The sequence below is a fragment of the Myxocyprinus asiaticus genome, chromosome 35 (assembly GCF_019703515.2).
Source record: "Myxocyprinus asiaticus isolate MX2 ecotype Aquarium Trade chromosome 35, UBuf_Myxa_2, whole genome shotgun sequence".
Taxonomy (NCBI): domain Eukaryota; kingdom Metazoa; phylum Chordata; class Actinopteri; order Cypriniformes; family Catostomidae; genus Myxocyprinus; species Myxocyprinus asiaticus.
The window spans coordinates 39,191,417-39,209,725 of NC_059378.1; the positions used below are offsets into that span (position 1 = coordinate 39,191,417).

The following is an 18,309-nucleotide window of genomic DNA, read 5'->3' on the forward strand; positions in this document are numbered from 1 at the left end:
TGGACATTACTATAGAACAGCAGCAATCTGTTTAATTTATATACTTTATACGTCTGTCTGTCCATCTCATCTGTATCTATCTGTCTGTCTGTCTGTTTATCTAACTATCATATCTGTCTGTCTGTTTATCTAACTGTCATATCTGTCTGTCTGTTTATCTTACTATCGTATCTGTCTGTCTATCTATCTGTCTATCTAACATCTGTCTGTCTGTGTATCTATCTAACCATTGTATCTGTCTGTCTATCTAACTATCATATCTGTCTATCTGTCAGTCTGTTTATCTTACTATCGTATCTGTCTGTCTGTTTGTCTATCTATCTGTCTATCTAACCATCATATCTGTCTGTCTGTTTATCTAACCATCATATCTATCCATCCATCGTATCTGTCTGTCTGTCTGTCTATCTAACCATGGTATCTGTCTGTCTGTCTGTCTCCCAAAAAGTATTTGGACACTGAAGTTTCACTTATAAATGCATTGCATACTAAATTATTAAGTGTCATTTATTTAAAAAAAAATGTTTGTTAGGTTTAAAAAGATGATAGATAAATTGTTCAAAATTATTGTGAAGTTTGTCAAATGGTAGTGAAACATGTTCATAGTTAAAGTGCTAGTTTGTATATACTGTATACAACTAACTTGAGCCATTTTTGCAATTACATATATATATATATATATATATATATATATATATATATGTACATAGTATATTGTATCTAATGCAATGACACTCAAGACATTTTAAGTGTGACTTAAGTGTCCAAATACGTCTTGGGGTCACTGTATTTATCTCAATAGAAAACATCTTATTTTTTAGTCATTCTGTGGACTGCAACCTGTTGTTTATGTGTGTGAGATTTAGAGTGAAAGAATGCCTGTTTGTACATATATAAATATACTGCTGCATGCAGAAACGTGTTTTGTACACACAACTTCATATTTGTTTGTGGTCTAGTGCACAGATCAGTCGCTCCTCAGCGATGTGTGTACCTGCAGCTTTGAGGTGAGTGTGGGAGAGCGGGAAGCTTTGTGTTTGCAAGCAGAGAACCAGATGGTCTATTGAGAGAGGGGAATAATGAAGCGCACTGGATCAGTGGCAGCAGGGTGGGGTGGCTCATGAATGGGGCTGAAGTGTGGGAAGCAGACACACACCAGAGCTCTCACACATTCCACACTGAAGAGACCTGCGTTGGGCCCAGCAGCTGGACACACCGCCACAACGACTGTTTGTGTGTATGTGTATGTGTGTGAGAGAGACAGGCTTATTATGGCACCAGGACCTTTATGCCTCTTAATGACAAGAGGGTCCATGGTGGAATGTAGGCTACTCATTCTTAAACTATCAGTGTCATCTGTCAGGGTGACTCACTGTTTAGAAATGTGTCTTTAAGATGGAAGAAAGAGGCCAAAGAAAAAAAGAGCAAGTTTCCCTCCAAAAGACATCTGGCATATGGTGTCCATTGAGATGTTTGTTGATGATTTGAGCATTGAGAAAATATTAGATAAGATTAGATAATATCTAGGATAAAAAGGAAAATAATCAAGTATGTCCAAAATGAAATGGACAGAGTGTTCAATAGTAAAACATAAGAAACAATGTATAAAATGTAAATACACAGTTTATTTCAAACATGCAGAAATAAATGTAATGTAAAAGTATCTCTGTGGTATGTGTAACAATGAACCCAATCTCACCACAAGTCGTAATAAGAGATGGCGAAATAGTATGAACTGACTCGTACAACAATGTACGACTTTTACTCCCACAGAGAAAAATGAAACCAAGGAATGAACAATGTTATAATGATTTTTAACCCCTAGCCCAACCCCTAAACCTAACCATGATTTTAATAGGAAACCCACTGTTGTGAACCACACACACACACACACAAATAAAAAATATTAGGGTTTGGAACAAGACGAGGGAAGCGTATTACAGATTATTGATATAAATCAGTCATTTGTATTACATAAATAACTGTGGAATTCACAAAAGTTTCCTTTGTTAAAATGTTATGCCTGTGTTGTATCGATCTAAAATTCTGTTTGGTGATTAGTTGGTCTCTATGAGTATAAAAGTCAAACAATACCTTACAATTTCGCCATCTCGTACAAGTTATTATTAGTTACATTTTTCAATAAATTTTGTAGCCTATTATTATCAGATATCTATTATTATTTTCATACATTTTTTCAATAATTATTATGAAAATAGAGCAATCATTTTGTCATTTATTGCTTTTGTTTTGAATTATTTTTAAAAACAATAGAGCAATAATTTTCCAAAAGGATTAATATTAATCGATTTTATTGATTTTAATTAATTAAATTTTTACAATAATTGAAACAACTATAAAAACAGAGCAAATATGTTTGTCATTTTATTTTTTTCATTATTAATATTATTTTTATTTATTTTTACAAAACTTGCATTAATTATTATTTTAAAAAAAAGGAAGGATTTGATATAAAGTTTATAATTCATTTAATTTTTAAATAATTACATGATAATAAAAAAAAATCAATTACAAGCAAAACATTCTGTATTTGCTTCACTTTGACGAGTACTTTGACTTTTAATATTCAAGAAAGGCCACGTTCAAGCTCATAATATCAGCTGCACCTTTGCTGCAGATGTTGCGGCACATGCTCCTACTGAGAAAGAAGGGGAAGGGAGGGGTGAGCAGATCTGAAGCAGAGGAGCAGGTGATACGAGAGAAGGCCAGTGAGAACACACACGCATCCCACAGCCCAGTGGTGCCTCTGATCTGAGCAGCGGGGTTCAAAGTCTGTTTGAGGAGGGGCTCCACTCTATTGACTCGAGAATGTGTGAGCAAGATTCTGCCTGGGTTTCCCACACTATCTGTGCATTTATTACCCCCAATTCTCTGTGGGCTAAGGAGGGGGGCTCTTAACAATAGAAGTGTGCCATCCTTGAAAGCACTGGATAAATGCTTAATTGACATTCACAGTGAAGGTATTTAGGTGTTTGTGTGTATGTGTGGGTAGGTGGATAATATGAGGTGTTTAGAAGGAAAGACAAAGATTTAAAATGTTTGTTAGAGCTATCACAAATAATGCTTACATTAACAGTATTTTATATATTTTCAACTTTTTATACTTAAAAAATTGTATTTATATGTGTGTAAATGTGTATGCATGCATATAATGTTTTTAGTTTTTTTGGCAATATAAAGCTTTTTAACCATGCCAATTCTTGGGTCTGAATCCTTCATTTTTTTATCAACTATTATCATCCATTTTTTTCATTCAGCCAGCTGTTGTACAGAATCTGTCTTTGCTTGATAAGGTGTGTAACATCTTATCTATATGTCCTTTTCATCTCTTGGGAAATAATCAGATGCTCACAGTCCCCATCTGCAGAAGCCTTATCAGTGAACAGTGATGTTCCCAGGTAATAAAAGTATAACAACCTGCTTGTGTTCACTGTGTGCTAATGGTAGCTAGAAGACCATCCCCTCTGTGGGAGCCCTGAGGCCAGTTAACCATGAAATAATTGATGCCTCTTCTATTGTTGAGGACGCCTCACCCACTGGCCTCGGAGTGTGGGAAAGCTAATCCTGCCTGGGACTCATGGCTTTGTAATGCTAATGAGCTCCTATAAATGGAGGAGTGGGACACTCATTCTCGACACAACTGACTTGCTCTCCTTAGAGAAACCTCACTCCATCTGAAAGAATGGCTCCAGCCTACACTACTGACTACTCAAAACTTTCCAACAAGGAAAAGCATAAAGTAAGTATCTTTGACATGTCGTATTCAATGGTTTCAACAATATTTCTCTTATATTCTGTTATGTTCTGCAGTCAAAGGAACCAAAGAACTAATCAAGTCTTTCTTTTGCTCAACAGTTGCGTAAACCTGCTGTGGAGAAGATGCGCAGAGATCGCATCAACAACTGCATCGAGCAGCTCAAAACAATTCTGGAGAAGGAATTCCAGCAGCAAGACCCCAACACCAAGCTGGAGAAAGCTGACATTCTGGAGATGACTGTGGTCTTCCTGAAACAGCAGCTGCAGCCCAAGACCTCAGCAGCTCCACAGAAAGCACATTTTGACGGCTACTCCCAGTGTTGGAGGGAGACCATGAACTTCCTGTCTGTCAACTCCAAGGTGGACACAGTACGTCAACATCTGAACCACTGCCAGGAAGCCCAGAGATCTGCTGAAGATCTCACTCACCTGTCTCCAGCATCCCATCAACCCACCAAGGTCACAGTGAAGCAGGAACCATGTGCTCTCAGACCTCTCTGGAGACCTTGGTAGAGACACCAAGCTCAAAGACTTTTCCATGTAAACTAGATGGTGGTTTTACCGTCTTTTATTTTGTAGGAGATACATATTTCCGTTTCTATGTTGATTTCAAACATATTTGCAACTGCTTCATATTGAAGCTTCATTTGTTTTATTTTGTAATAAGAGCTTCTTTGCCAATTCAATTGCTATGATTAGTATGATGCTAGCTTTCATTTTGTCTAGAGGCACTCCTCCATGTGATGCTAATGTTTTACTTGTAAACAGTGATGTTGCTCAGTATCTGAGCACTTTGTATAGTCCTGTTGGGACTTTTATTGATGTTTGATTTGATTAAGCCCTATGTAAAGGCTATTGAAAAACAATGTATGTTCTTGTGATGACACTTCAGTTGCACTGAAACATATGATGGACACTGTGTGTCTAATATTGCATTTAATAAAAGCAATCATTTATTACAAAAAACCCCAAAAACTTTTGATTCATTCTTAAATCATATACACTTTCCTTAATAAATGATAAAGATGCTGCATACATTCACCAAAAAACTAGCAGCTGATTAACAAAATACTTATATTAATATTAAAATTATATTAATAATACTTAAAAGATTGTTCAGTTCAGCTCTGACCAACTTTAAATATACAAAATACTCTAAACATACACAAGTTGGATTTATTTGGAACAATGTATGATAATTATTCTCATATACATGCGTTTGATGACCACTTTGGTAATATTGTTTGTTACTTTGATAAGTTCACGGAAGACTTCTATGCATTCACTTGTTTGAACGTATGGTTTGTTTAACTAAACACATTAAACATTAAATTACTGAGTATAAATTGGGTCATATATATAATATATTTAATTTTGCAAGAATGCCGTGCTATTCTTACATTAAATGTTTTTGTGCCTGGGTGGACATCTTAGGTTTCTTTTCAACAATATTTTATCACCACCGACAACAGCTACATTATTTATTGTAAGGCTGCTTCACACCAATAAACAACATGCTGGAGTTTGGAATGACTACACACAGAGATGTTCTGTTTACAATGCCTTTGTCTGCGTCTAGCAGCATGGGTCTCAAGCGTCTGATGCTTTCCCACACTCACCGGCCAATCACGAGGCTGTCTGTAAGACTTGATAACATCAGCGGCTTGGACCAGGAGAGAACAGGAGGAGGAGGGGGATTCCTGAAAGTGGATATAACAACCACTATTTGTGTCTTTACATGTGTGGGTGCTGTCTCCAGATTACACTGCCTAACATCTGATCCCAAAGGCTTCTGTAAATTCAACAGAGGCACATAGCCATCCTGACATCTACTGTATTTGCTCTATAGCCTCATAAAATACGTCTCACCTTCAGTGGATGAGGTGTGAAAAGTGTGTTGGCACTTCAATCATGTAACTTTAAATACCATCTACTCAAATTAAAATACTATCTACTCAACCTCAAATCTACTTGGTAAAATCATGTCACATTTCTTTATGCCAAATACAATACATTTATTAAAGGGTCATTGACAAACAAGGTTGTCCACGGTGATAAAAATTAGAAATCTTTTAAAAATCTAGTTAAAAAAACGTCACACTCAAAGAAATGTAATCTTTGTGTCCAATTTGGTTTCATACATTTTTGAAAAACATTTATATCATTTTCTACAAAAAAAAAAAAAAAAGTGTCCTGTGGTATCTGGCACGAAGACATTAGCAGCAGATCCTTCAAGTCCGGTAAGTTGCGAGGTGGAGCCGCCGTGGATCAGACTTGTTGGTCCAGCACATCCCACAGATGCTCAATCGGATTGAGATCTGGGGAATTTGGAGGTCAGGGCAACACCTTGAACTCTTCATCATGTTCCTCAAACCATTCTCGAACAATGTGTGCAGTGTGGCAGGGCACATTATCCTGCTGAAAGAGGCCACAACCATTAGCGTATACCATTGCCATGAAGGGGTGTACCTGGTCTGCAACGATGTTTAGGTAGGTGGCATGTGTCAAATTAACGTCCACATGAATGACCGGACTCAGGGTAACCCAGCAGAACATTGCCCAGAGCATCATACTCCCTCCACCGGGTTGTCGTCTTCCCACAGTGCATCCTGGTGCCATCACTTCCCCAGGTAAACTGCACACAAGTACACGGCCGTCCATGTGATGTAAAAGAAAATGGGACTCATTGGACCAGGCAACCTTCTTCCACTGCTCCAAGGTCCAGTTCCAACGCTCGCATGCCCATTGTAGGCACATTTGATGGTGGACAGGGGTCATCATGGGCACTCTGACTGGTCTGCGGCTATGCAGCCCCATACACAGCAGGGTGTGATGCACTGTGTGCTGTGACACATTCCTCCCGTTACCATCATTAAATTTTTCTGTGACTTGTGCCACAGTAGACTTTCTGTCGGTTTGGACCAAACGGGATTGCTTTCGTTACCCTCATGCATCGATGAGCCTTGGCCGCCCAACACCCTTTCGCCGGTTTGTGGTTTGTACCTCCTCAGACCACTGTCGGTTGGTATTCACCACTGCTGACTGGGAGCACCCCACAAGTCTTGCCGTAAATATATCAAATGTACAATATTATTATTCCAGAATACATAACAGGGTTGCAGATTTAAACTAAATTAAGGTATCATTCAGTAGAGCATAGCTAGTTTGTGACCACAAGCTGGTTTGTAGTTAATAAACTTTAGAATATATATATATATATATATATATATATATATATATATAATGACTTTGGAAATGTCATGTGGTGTAACCATCAAGTAAAACTTATTGAAATGCTTTCCTTGAATCTCATTTACATTAAAGTGTACACAGTCATTCATTTCAAAATAAAAAAATATTTTATCCAAATATAATGCATTTTTAAGTTTTCTCAGGGTTACTCTGTCTGACCTGAACAAAATAACCTTTCATAAAAATGTCAAATTATGATTAAAATAAATAAATAAAAATTCACACACAGTCATGAGGATCAAATAATCTTTTAAATTATAAAAAATAAAATAATAATAATAATAATAATAATAATAATATATATATATATATATATATATATATATATATATATATATATATATATATATATTGCACTACTCATGCCAACATTCCAGGTTAGTATGCCTGTGAATCCGTTTTACTCTTTGTATTTCTGTGATCCATCAGAATTCAAGGACTTAAGGGTTTGTGTTCTCCATGTATTTTACAGATTTAAATAAAATAAAATATTGCAATTAGAATATAAAATGCATACCTAACCTGTCAGAGTTGTATATTCATCACTATAAAATCTAATGAGTTGACCTTTCTTAGATTTTGTAAGGCAAACTTTTCTAAGTAAGCGTACTTATTTGGCTCAAGTAAAGTGAACTTAACTATTTAAGTACAGTTAAATAGTTGCAAGTAGACGTTATGTCTGTGATTAAATTATCATTGTTTTTATTTAATAATTTACCGTGTTGAAGCATACTTTTCATTTAACTATTAATTCTTAAAAACAATTATTATACTTCCCCATAAGTTCCCTTGTCTTGACCAAGCATACATCATTTATTCAAGCACAACCTCTTATTCACACTGCTGCAATTTTATACTTGATCATTCTGAGTTAGTAGTACTTGAAACCAAAGATTATACAACATATAGATTTGAGTTATGATTCCAAAATGTGACATTTCAAGTAATGTTTAATTAGGAAAAGTAGATTTTTTGGTAACACTTTACAATAAGGTTCCATTCGTTAAAGAGCACCTATTATGGTTTTTCAAATATGACCTTTCATGTAGTGTGTTATATAGCTGTTTGTGAATGTAAAAAAGTCTGCAAAGTTTCAAAAATCAAAGTGCACGACAAATGGAGTTATTGACTCCCAAAAGAAAGAGCCGATTCTGAACACTTGAAACGAGTCGTTAGTAGATCCAGACTTACTTCCTGCACTAACCTACGTAATTTGGTAACAAAACCCCGCCTCTGGTCTTCATTGGCTGCTTGTGAACAGCTTTGACCCGCCCTCAAACACTACACTAAGCGGTAGACCAATCACAACAGACTGGGACATCTGACCAATCAGAGCAGAGTATGCGCTCTGAAAGGAGGAGTTTAGAATGAATCCTTTAGAACGGATCATTGAACGAGTCGTTTTTGACACTGGGGAAAAAAGGTAATGCTGCCATTTAAATTATGAGCAAATTAAAGTGTTTTTTGACCTTGGATGCATGTAAATCTATTGTATGAGACCTTTAAAACAAAATTAGACACGCTTAAAAACCATAATATGTGCTCTTTAACATTAGTAAAGGCATTAAGTATCATGAACAAACAATCAATGATATATTTTTTACAACAAATATTAATCTTAGTTTTATTTAATAAAAATACAATTGTTCATTGCTTCATGTTAGTTCATAGTGCATTAACTAATGTTAACTAATACAACTTTTGATTTAAAAAATGTATTAGTATATGTTGAAACTAACATTTACTAAAATGTTAGTAATAAATGTTACTAATAAAATGTTATTGTAAAGTGTTACCGATTTTTTGTTTTGTTTTTATTAATGTCAACTTTTGGGTTTACAGTGACTGTTACTTTATTCAAAATAGTAAAAATAGTTAAAAATAAAGCTTAAATTAACATTTTATTTTTATTTTAGATAAATATTAGTATTTTTTTATTTTATGTTTTTATACCTTAATATTCTTTATGGTTTTTTTATGTATGTTAGTGGTTGTAAAACCTATTTTAAAGTTTAACAATAAAGTTTCCAAAGTCTAAAGAACTTTGAAATTTCCCATTCTTAGTCACAACAGATCAATTCAAGTTTGCAACATGTTGATTCAAACAACAAGTGGATAGCTGTTTCCCAGGGGCGCACATATTTGAATTGGGGGCAATAGAAGGGAAGGGTCAAGATTCACACCACCATACCTAATGGATGATTTAGCATGGCACACTTCCTTAATGTCTGATCTGAAACGGGAGCCAGAATCACGAGTGTGGGAAATCCTGGAAGAAGCCGGCCCCACACATGATGGGCAACGTGGCCCCCCCCCCCGCCATCAGGCCAGCCAGCTGTCAGATGAAACCAGAGCTGACAGCACACAGCGCCTGTTATCAAGGGTTTGAAAGTACAAACAGCGACACTAAGCCCCTGTGCTCTTTCTCACACTCAAAACTCTACAGTCATGCTTTAGGCACATGTACATACTGAAGTGTGTTTAAATGAAATATAATACATGGTAATGAAGACATCATGTAAAAAATAAAATAAAATCAACTGTGCTGCATTTCAGACCTGTTTCAAGTTTGTGGGTGGATATGTTCATTTAAGGGTAAAACGCCTCAAGATTTCACCCCAAAATCTAATGAAAAAAAGAAAAAAAGATATTTTGCATGAAAAAAGTAAACATTAAAATCAGCATAAATTAAATTTAGTACAACACATTCTACTTATGTATAAAGTTTACTTTATAATTATTTTTTCATATAAACATAAAGAGATTATTCGCAATGAGGTAGGCTACTACTAAGAATTGGGGCGGGGTGGGGGGTGGTGGTGGGGGGGTCATAATACAAAAAATATTAATGCTCCTAAAAAATTAATTTTAAATCTTAATGTTCTTTATACAGAATATAACATCTATTTTATTATTATTATTCTGGTGTGAAAATATGACCTGGACATTTCTTAACATTGATACTCACTCTTAAAGAACATATATGGAATTTCGGTTTTGAGTTTAAGATATTTTGGACCATTGAGTTTAAAAGTGAGTGTAAATGGACTACCATTAGTCTTAAAAGATGACCTGTTTGAAAACTTTAACTAACAGTGTGATGGTTTGTTAAAAATGTCATGTATGAATTTCAAAGGCACATTAGTCAGACATTTGCTTTGATTCATAAATTAGAGAACAGCAAGATTGTTTACATGTTAAAAGGTGTTTATTTTGTGACAGTATGTTCACACACTTTGACATCTGTCATCATATAATATATATTATTAACAAGTGAAGACTCACATTCTTCATAAGAAGGAACAATAACATTTTGCCTTTAAAAAGCAAAGAGATAGCATATGTGAAATCATTGCAAATAAATACTTCCAACTCCACAGGAGTTAAAAAGTCATCTCTTGACTCTTCACTGTGAAGATTACTTATACAAATCAACGTCCATCCATGAGGAAACCATAGATGCATGTTACATATGATCACATCTATAAAATCATATGCAGAAGATTATGCTTTCACATTGTGAAACACATTTTCTTCCAACAAATTCACTCAATGTGAAATAGCTGTACCATAAAAACTTCCTCTTTCAAAAGAAATAACTTAAATTGACATAAAAAGGAAATAACTCCAACATAAGAACCATCTAGTTTACATGGAAAAGTCTTTGAGCTTGGTGTCTCTACCAAGGTCTCCAGAGAGGTCTGAGAGCACCTGGTTCCTGCTTCACTGTGACCTTGGTGGGTTGATGGGATGCTGGAGACAGGTGAGTGAGATCTTCAGCAGATCTCTGGGCTTCCTGGCAGTGGTTCAGATGTTGACATACTGTGTCCACCTTGGAGTTGACAGACAGGAAGTTCATGGTCTCCCTCCAACACTGGGAGTAGCCGTCAAAATGTGCTTTCTGTGGAGCTGCTGAGGTCTTGGGCTGCAGCTGCTGTTTCAGGAAGACCACAGTCATCTCCAGAATGTCAGCTTTCTCCAGCTTGGTGTTGGGGTCTTGCTGCTGGAATTCCTTCTCCAGAATTGTTTTGAGCTGCTCGATGCAGTTGTTGATGCGATCTCTGCGCATCTTCTCCACAGCAGGTTTACGCAACTGTTGAGCAAAAGAAAGACTTGATTAGTTCTTTGGTTCCTTTGACTGCAGAACATAACAGAATATAAGAGAAATATTGTTGAAACCATTGAATACGTCATGTCAAAGATACTTACTTTATGCTTTTCCTTGTTGGAAAGTTTTGAGTAGTCAGTAGTGTAGGCTGGAGCCATTCTTTCAGATGGAGTGAGGTTTCTCTAAGGAGAGCAAGTCAGTTGTGTCGAGAATGAGTGTCCCACTCCTCCATTTATAGGAGCTCATTAGCATTACAAAGCCATGAGTCCCAGGCAGGATTAGCTTTCCCACACTCCGAGGCCAGTGGGTGAGGCGTCCTCAACAAATCACCTCAAACCATTGGCTGAACTGTCCCTCAGCCCTTACATTTATCTTAGCTGTCAATGCAATAATTAAATCTAGTGTTGCATGCTCCAATCATGAGATTAACTTAATTGAAACTTTATTTTGACCAAAATCAAGTGCTGTGTATGAAATATATGTATTTCATGTCATCATGGTGGACCGTGCAATGTTTAGTTGACCACAAATTTAGGCTATACTTCCTTTATTACATTATTTTATACAGTTAAAAACTGCAGTGCTTTTGTGACATTGTTTTTTGGATGATATACAATGTTTTATTTTATTTTAATGATAATGATGATGATGATAATGTATATTCTCCAACAGTGTTTGGGGTAACGTATAAGTAATGTGTGTTACGTAATCAGATTACTTTTCCGAGTAACGAGTAAAGTGATGTGATATTTATTTATTTTAGACCATAATATCTGAGTTACTTTTTAAATAAGTAACGTGTTGCTTTTGTACACCTCTCCTTTCCCCGTAATGCGATAAATCAGGAGTAAAAGTGTGCAAACTTCAGGTAGGAGACGTAGTGCATGATGGGTACTGTAGTTCTAGAGAGTATGAGCCATGCTTATCAGCAATGGGTAGAGCAAAACAAGTCGGGTTTATGTTTTAAAAACTGCAAAATATTGCTGGTAAAGGAATGTAAATCTGAACGCTTCAGTGGAATCCAGTTGTACTCATCATTTGCAGTGGTTGATTTTTTTTGTGCACTGGAGCTTACATGAGCAGCCATCATAAATTTTGCCGTTGTCATGACAGTCACAGCAAGAGTTAAGAAATGTATCCTCATGAGGCAACATTTGTCAAAAATGTAACATTCAGGTAAGAGATACTTTGTTTCTCGTGATTGATTAATGTACGCTGCATTTAAAAGTGTGTAAACACATATTTTCGTGGTATAATATAGCAAAGGCATAAGTTGGAGAAGTCTTCCCATGGCAACGGCATGATTATAGTTACATACAACGTGGAATGATCGCTGACTGTTTGTTCATCCGAACTGCTCTATGTTAAAGCATTTAACATTCAACATTCGGTTGAGTGAAACGCGACTGATTCAGGTGTAAATATAAGCTGCATTAAAAAAATCAGTAAACGCGTTTAGGCAGAGGGATTGCAAGACTAGTCTTCCACTGGCCACGGCATGATATATAGGGTGAAATAAACGCTCAATTCACTGACTTATGCAGCCAAACTGCTCTGTGTTACCACTCCCCGTAACTGGGAGAATGGGATGAGAAAAGCTGACTCTGGATCAGCGGCTGCGAGCAACGTATTACATCGTTTACGTACGCAGAGAAAACGTCTTAATTTCTTTCTTACTATTCTACATTTTTGTTTTATAATAAACAATTAATGTGATTTGTGAAACATACCGTTTTTATGACATTTTGGTAGCATTAAAAACGAAAAGCTTTGCAGTAGGCTTTCCGCAGTACGCATCATGGATCAGCTCAAAACAAGAGTGCACTGAGATGACTTAAGTGAAAAATATTCATTTATTTATCAGACTTCTTCCTTGAACATGTTAGGTTGGCAATCCCCACTGAATTTTATCCTTCTGAAAAACATCTCTAATTGACTCTGGCATTGTCGATGGGCACCACATATGATGACATATGAAGCAGGTTCAAGTGTTGGACTTTGTTGCATTTGGTAAGAGTGGTTATTCTTCATTATTCATGTTGGCTGCCATTTCGATGGAAAAACAAATCATGCATATTCCTGTTACTGAGACTTTATTATAAATATGATGTGAAGACCTACTGATTGTAGACTTTCTAAATATCTGTTTGTTTACTATGTTGTTTTCACATGAGTGTTGTACAGTAGCAAGCATGAGATGTAATGTCTCTTGTATGCAATGCGAGGCTTAATTGTATGGAATGCATAGCATAGCAAAAGAGGGAGTGGCGGTGAGAAAAAAGTAACTTTTTAATTAAGTTACTTTTTTAAGGAGTAACGCAATATTCTAACGAGTTACTTTTCAAAGTAAAGTTACCCTATACTGTTCTCCAATTTATATGACTGTTGTGGGTTTTGGAAGATGAGACCAAGGTGGATATTTTCAGCATAAGTGTTAAGCATAAAATTTAGCATTTCATAAAATTAAACCACCATCCCTACCATGACACATGGCAGAATTACCATAGAAATGTTATATGAACTCAAGTAAGGCAATCGTGCAAGACATCTCAAACTGTTTTATTTTTTTTTATTGGCCAAAATAGCCCCAAACTACTGTTTATGATTGACAAGAAATTTTGAGTTGAAGCCAACATAGCCAAAAGAGTTATAAAATTATTAAAGATTATATTATTATTATTATTATTATTAACAACAAAAGTATTATTTGCCAACAAAAATGGATTATTGACCAACGGTTTGACATCAAAAGCAGAGAAAAACGCGATTATGTCATATCTCGTGTAAACGCGTTTTCGCAACCTTTTTCTTGCATCGTCAGATTTTTTAAATAAGCTTTTTTTTGGGGGGGGGGGGGGGGGGTTATCAGCATTTTAGTGCGTATGTAAGCAGTCTCATTAATTACTGATGAAAACTAGTTCCTTTTTATGTATAATTAAAGTGGGGATAGTTAGAAAAGAAAGTGGAAACTTTTTAGTCACTGATAAATTGATAGAATGAAATATAAACAATTAATGAACAGCAAATATTGTGTTAATGTGTGTAAGTTCACATATCTGTTAAAAGCACAACAGTTTACAAATTTAATTTTAGATGTTTTAAGAATAAGTCTGGTTTTGAAACACTCACCACACTCCCAGGCTCATAAACTGGGAGTTTAGACTGGGACTTGAGGCTGGGAAACCCCTTGTTCATTGCGGTAATAAAACCTTTGCTTCCCCTTCCAAGGATCAAAGAGGCTCGCTGTCTTTCTGAAGCATGCCTAGGTCTTTTTATTGACTCACACCGACTTGTTAATCATGTCAACACAACTGGAAATCTTAGCAGGTGTATTTGGCACACTTTTAGCAGCCCGTGACACTGTTTTCCCATGGCGTGATAGGAAGGAAGCCCGTGGGACATAAAACAACCATTGCACCTTCGACTTGAAAGCTTGTGGCTTCTGCTTCTCTCTGATTGGCTGACGGTGTGGAAAACCGTGGGAAGCGCATGAAATAACTGCTACCTCAGGTATAAATGAGCCAACTCATCTGCCTATGAGGGAGCAGACTTTTTGTACAAATTTGCTATTGCTTTTTTTTTTTATTATTACCTGAACGACATGGCACCAGTAAGTCAGAATCAAGCCAGTGACAGCGTATTATATCCAGACAACCACAAAGTAAGTATAAATGGGGTCGCACACCGGACGCGTCTGGCGGACGACATGGCACATTCTAAAATTCGAAACAACAGTTTTCAATGAAGGTATGCACACCGCCGCCGCCACTCAGCGTTTGTTGGCTGCGCCCAGCTACGACTCCAGAGGCTGCTCAAATTTCTGCCATGTCACGGAGCGCAACTCGCACATTTTCCATTAAATTCAACCCAAATCATTATAAAAGGACATAGATTATAGCGTTCTTCATTCTTGAACAAGGGAAAAACCTTGGTAACTTTTGTGTGTACTGTCTGCAACCTGAAGCGCATTGACGTGCCCCATGTTTGAGACCTGTGCTGTGTCCTAGTCGTGGCGTGCCGCTTCTCGTCCTGTGTGCGACCGCGTTTATACCACCTGTTGAGTCAACAGTTTACCTAATTTTTGCTTTTTACTTACTGTAACTGACAAAAATCTTTCGAAAGATCCTTGTGGAGAAAATCCGGAAAGACCGAATCAACACCAGTATCGAACAGTTGAGAGAATTATTTCATGAAACGTTACAAATCGCGGAGCAGTAGGGCGTTCGACAAGAGAAAGCCGATATTTTGGAAATGGCAGTTCATTTTTTGAAGCAAAGCGCGGCCAGCTATGCGCGCGGATTCTCGCAGTGTTTGCAGGAGACGTTGCATCACGTCACTGCACGCGCACTTACAGCTGGACGACAGAGAAGCGATCAAACGATTCTACATCCAGCAAAGGACCAATCAAATGCACTTAATGGCCTCAACGCAACTTGGGTTGGTGCACAGATCACCAAAACGATCAACATCATGATTTAGAGTGCCATTATGGAGACCATGGAAAAACATTTAATCGTGAGCTGTCTAATAAGTAAAACTCTAGAGACATCTGACTTCTTTGACAAACCCAACATTTGCATGTTTTATTGGATTTGATCTAGTTATAGAATTTGTCTACAGTTTATGGCAAGCATGATATCATGAGATAATCCTGTGATTTGAGCTTGAGTCTCAATTTCAAATGTAATCAGTGTCTTTTGTAAAGACGTGGTTTTGTTCAGATATAATCCCTACTTGCTTTGTAATCATACTGTAACTGATATCACTTATTAAAAATTCCCTGTATTTAAAAAGTAATTTCTCATCCTTCTGTCTATTAAAAATAGTGTCATATTGAATTGAGGCGAAACAAGTGATCAAATATCAGTTTGGTTTATTTGATCTTTAATGAGAAAACTGAAGTTTTGCACATTACACATGTAATGTCAATGAGTATATTGATACAATATAAGTGAGTCAGTTGAAAATTTAAAGTTCCCAACATAATACATGTCTTTATGAAAGGAATAGGGACACAAACAAATGGCAAACTTGTTCAAACAAGGAACTATAGCCAAAATGGACAACATCTGTCCAAATATGCTCAAAATTGAGAAATAATATTCACCCAAAGGGTTCAAGATAAAATCTTGCTTCAATATGAAGCACCAATTAATAGTACTTGAAATAAGTAAAAACCCATCAACATCAATGGAAAATGGTTTCTATAAAAAGAAATGTTTTTTCAAACAGTGTTAATGACAAAGTTTGATAAATGCAATGCACATACATATTTAATATAAATATTCAAATTTAAAATGTAACTTCTTCACTGTATCCAGTTCTCTGCAATACAAGTATTTTTTCCAAACTGGAATTTGATTAACACTTTTCTTAAAAGAGGAAAACTTCATGACATGTAGTTCATTCACTCTAATGTAGACTTTCAATGTTTGAGGTATTGGCTGCTGTCAGGTTCTACCAAGGTCTCCAGATGATGCTCTTGTTGACATTCATCTCTTTACTGAAGGTGTTCTGGTCTGAGGAGATCAGCTGAGTCAGGACACTTTCCCTCCTGTTCTGCTCACATGATGTCTGCAGGTTCTGGAAGTGTTTCAGCAGTCTTCTCTGGCTCTGTGTCTTCATCTCATCTTTGGACAGGAAGTGCACAATCTCATGGACACACCTGGAGAAGCCTTGATTGACAGCATGTGAACTGGAGTCTAGAACAGACCGCAGGTGTCTCAGGAAACTGACTGTCATCTCCAGGATATCTGCTTTCTCCAGCTTGGAATCAGACTGCTGGTTGAGAAACTCTGGAGCCAGAAGACACTTGAGCTGCTCAATGCTGCTGTTGATACGTTCTCTGCGCATCTTCTCCACTATTGGCTTTCTCGACTGAAAACAACAACGAAACACGTTGAGTAAACTTGCCTTCAAAAAGCAATACGTTTGAAGATGAGACATGAAAGCTGCTGCAGTAATGTTGCTGTAATGTGAATGTACCTTGTTGTTGAGAGGGAGATGCTCCTTTGAGATGATTGTAGGTGTCATGTCTGTATCTCTGAGTGAATCTGATTTGCACTGGCTGCAGCTCCTCTATTTATACTCCCAAATCTCCATATGAATGTGTGAGGCTTGAGTTTGTTGGAGTTTCTCACAGTTTGTAGCCAATGGAAGAGCTCCAACAGACAATGAGGAATGTGTGGCCGCCACATGCTCAATGATCCTCTATCAGGGGCACAAAGCCAGTGTCTCAGGGGAGCAGGTGATGGAGAGGGAATCACTGTGTGAATCTGGGAAAGTGCTGACTCTATAGAGAGAACAGATCTGCGGCCTGATGACTTTATGAATACACACCCATCATAACCAAACACGTGTCATACTGTTGCAGTCTCAAGAACACTGAATGCCTTTAGAACATCAAGTCAATAGTCTTGTCAAGCTGTTTTCACGACCTACAGGTAGTATTTATTTAGTACCTTATTATTTACATTACAATGATATTACGTACATTATATATATATATATATATATATATATATATATATATATATATATATATATATATATATATATATATATATTAGTTTACATTTTCATTGTAAACATTCAAGTCAGTGAAGAAACAGCATATGCTGTTGCAGTATATAAAGATTCAATGGGAATGCTGTAAATTATACATTTCAAGATAAATGTAACTGGATATTCTGGAGAAGCAGGTGTTTGATGAGTTCTGTGGTTGTACCTGTTCTCAGGCTTGTGTTTCACACACTCCAGAACACACACACACACAGCTGGCTCACAACATAATGTAGACCCCAATCACATGCCCCGGTGCACCCTGAAGCTGGTGGGAGCCACTGAGACACACAGCTTCCCACACTTCTGTATTCATCACATTAAATCAATCACACAATAGAAGTGTGTCGGTTCTCACATGGCTGAACTAGCTGGGTTTCTGGAAGGAAATCTAAAAAAGTACATATGTCTGCTAGTAAACATATTTATTAATTAATTTATTATAAATAATTAAATGTTTGGTTTTTATTTAATATTAGTATTTATTGTATTTAGTAATTATTATGCTTTTTTATACTTGTTTATATATATATATATATATATATATATATATATATATATATATATATATATATATATGTGTGTGTGTGTGTGTGTGTGTGTGTGTGTGT

General features: G+C 36.5%; 4 protein-coding genes across 4 annotated transcripts in view; 2 read left to right on the forward strand and 2 right to left on the reverse strand.

Annotated features, from left to right (window-relative positions):
• Positions 1-18,309, forward strand: part of aldh4a1 (aldehyde dehydrogenase 4 family, member A1) — a 398,306-nt gene that overhangs the window by 37,793 nt on the left and 342,204 nt on the right. The gene's annotated exons all lie outside the window — the stretch shown is intronic.
• Positions 3,669-4,738, forward strand: LOC127426053 (transcription factor HES-5-like). The gene is made up of 2 exons (XM_051672526.1): positions 3,669-3,760; positions 3,877-4,738. The coding sequence occupies exons 1-2, from the start codon at positions 3,704-3,706 to the stop codon at positions 4,288-4,290; spliced, it is 471 nt and encodes a 156-aa protein (XP_051528486.1). The 5' UTR covers positions 3,669-3,703; the 3' UTR covers positions 4,291-4,738.
• Positions 10,242-11,330, reverse strand: LOC127426054 (transcription factor HES-5-like). The gene is made up of 2 exons (XM_051672527.1): positions 11,239-11,330; positions 10,242-11,122 (listed from the first exon to the last, which is right to left on the reverse strand). The coding sequence occupies exons 1-2, from the start codon at positions 11,293-11,295 to the stop codon at positions 10,709-10,711; spliced, it is 471 nt and encodes a 156-aa protein (XP_051528487.1). The 5' UTR covers positions 11,296-11,330; the 3' UTR covers positions 10,242-10,708.
• On the reverse strand, positions 16,015-17,171 carry LOC127426057 (transcription factor HES-5-like). Its single transcript, XM_051672531.1, has 2 exons — positions 17,123-17,171; positions 16,015-17,014 (listed from the first exon to the last, which is right to left on the reverse strand). Exons 1-2 carry the CDS (start codon positions 17,168-17,170, stop codon positions 16,595-16,597), a joined length of 468 nt encoding a protein of 155 aa, XP_051528491.1. The 5' UTR covers position 17,171; the 3' UTR covers positions 16,015-16,594.

Coding starts and splice junctions, on each gene's coding strand:
- LOC127426053 (XM_051672526.1), top strand. CDS start 3,704: ATGGCTCCAGCCTACACTACTGACTACTCAAAACTTTCCAACAAGGAA. Junction 3,761..3,876: donor CCAACAAGGAAAAGCATAAA/GTAAGTATCTTT, acceptor TTTGCTCAACAG/TTGCGTAAACCTGCTGTGGA.
- LOC127426054 (XM_051672527.1), bottom strand. CDS start 11,295: ATGGCTCCAGCCTACACTACTGACTACTCAAAACTTTCCAACAAGGAA. Junction 11,123..11,238: donor CCAACAAGGAAAAGCATAAA/GTAAGTATCTTT, acceptor TTTGCTCAACAG/TTGCGTAAACCTGCTGTGGA.
- LOC127426057 (XM_051672531.1), bottom strand. CDS start 17,170: ATGACACCTACAATCATCTCAAAGGAGCATCTCCCTCTCAACAACAAG. Junction 17,015..17,122: donor ATCTCCCTCTCAACAACAAG/GTACATTCACAT, acceptor TGTTGTTTTCAG/TCGAGAAAGCCAATAGTGGA.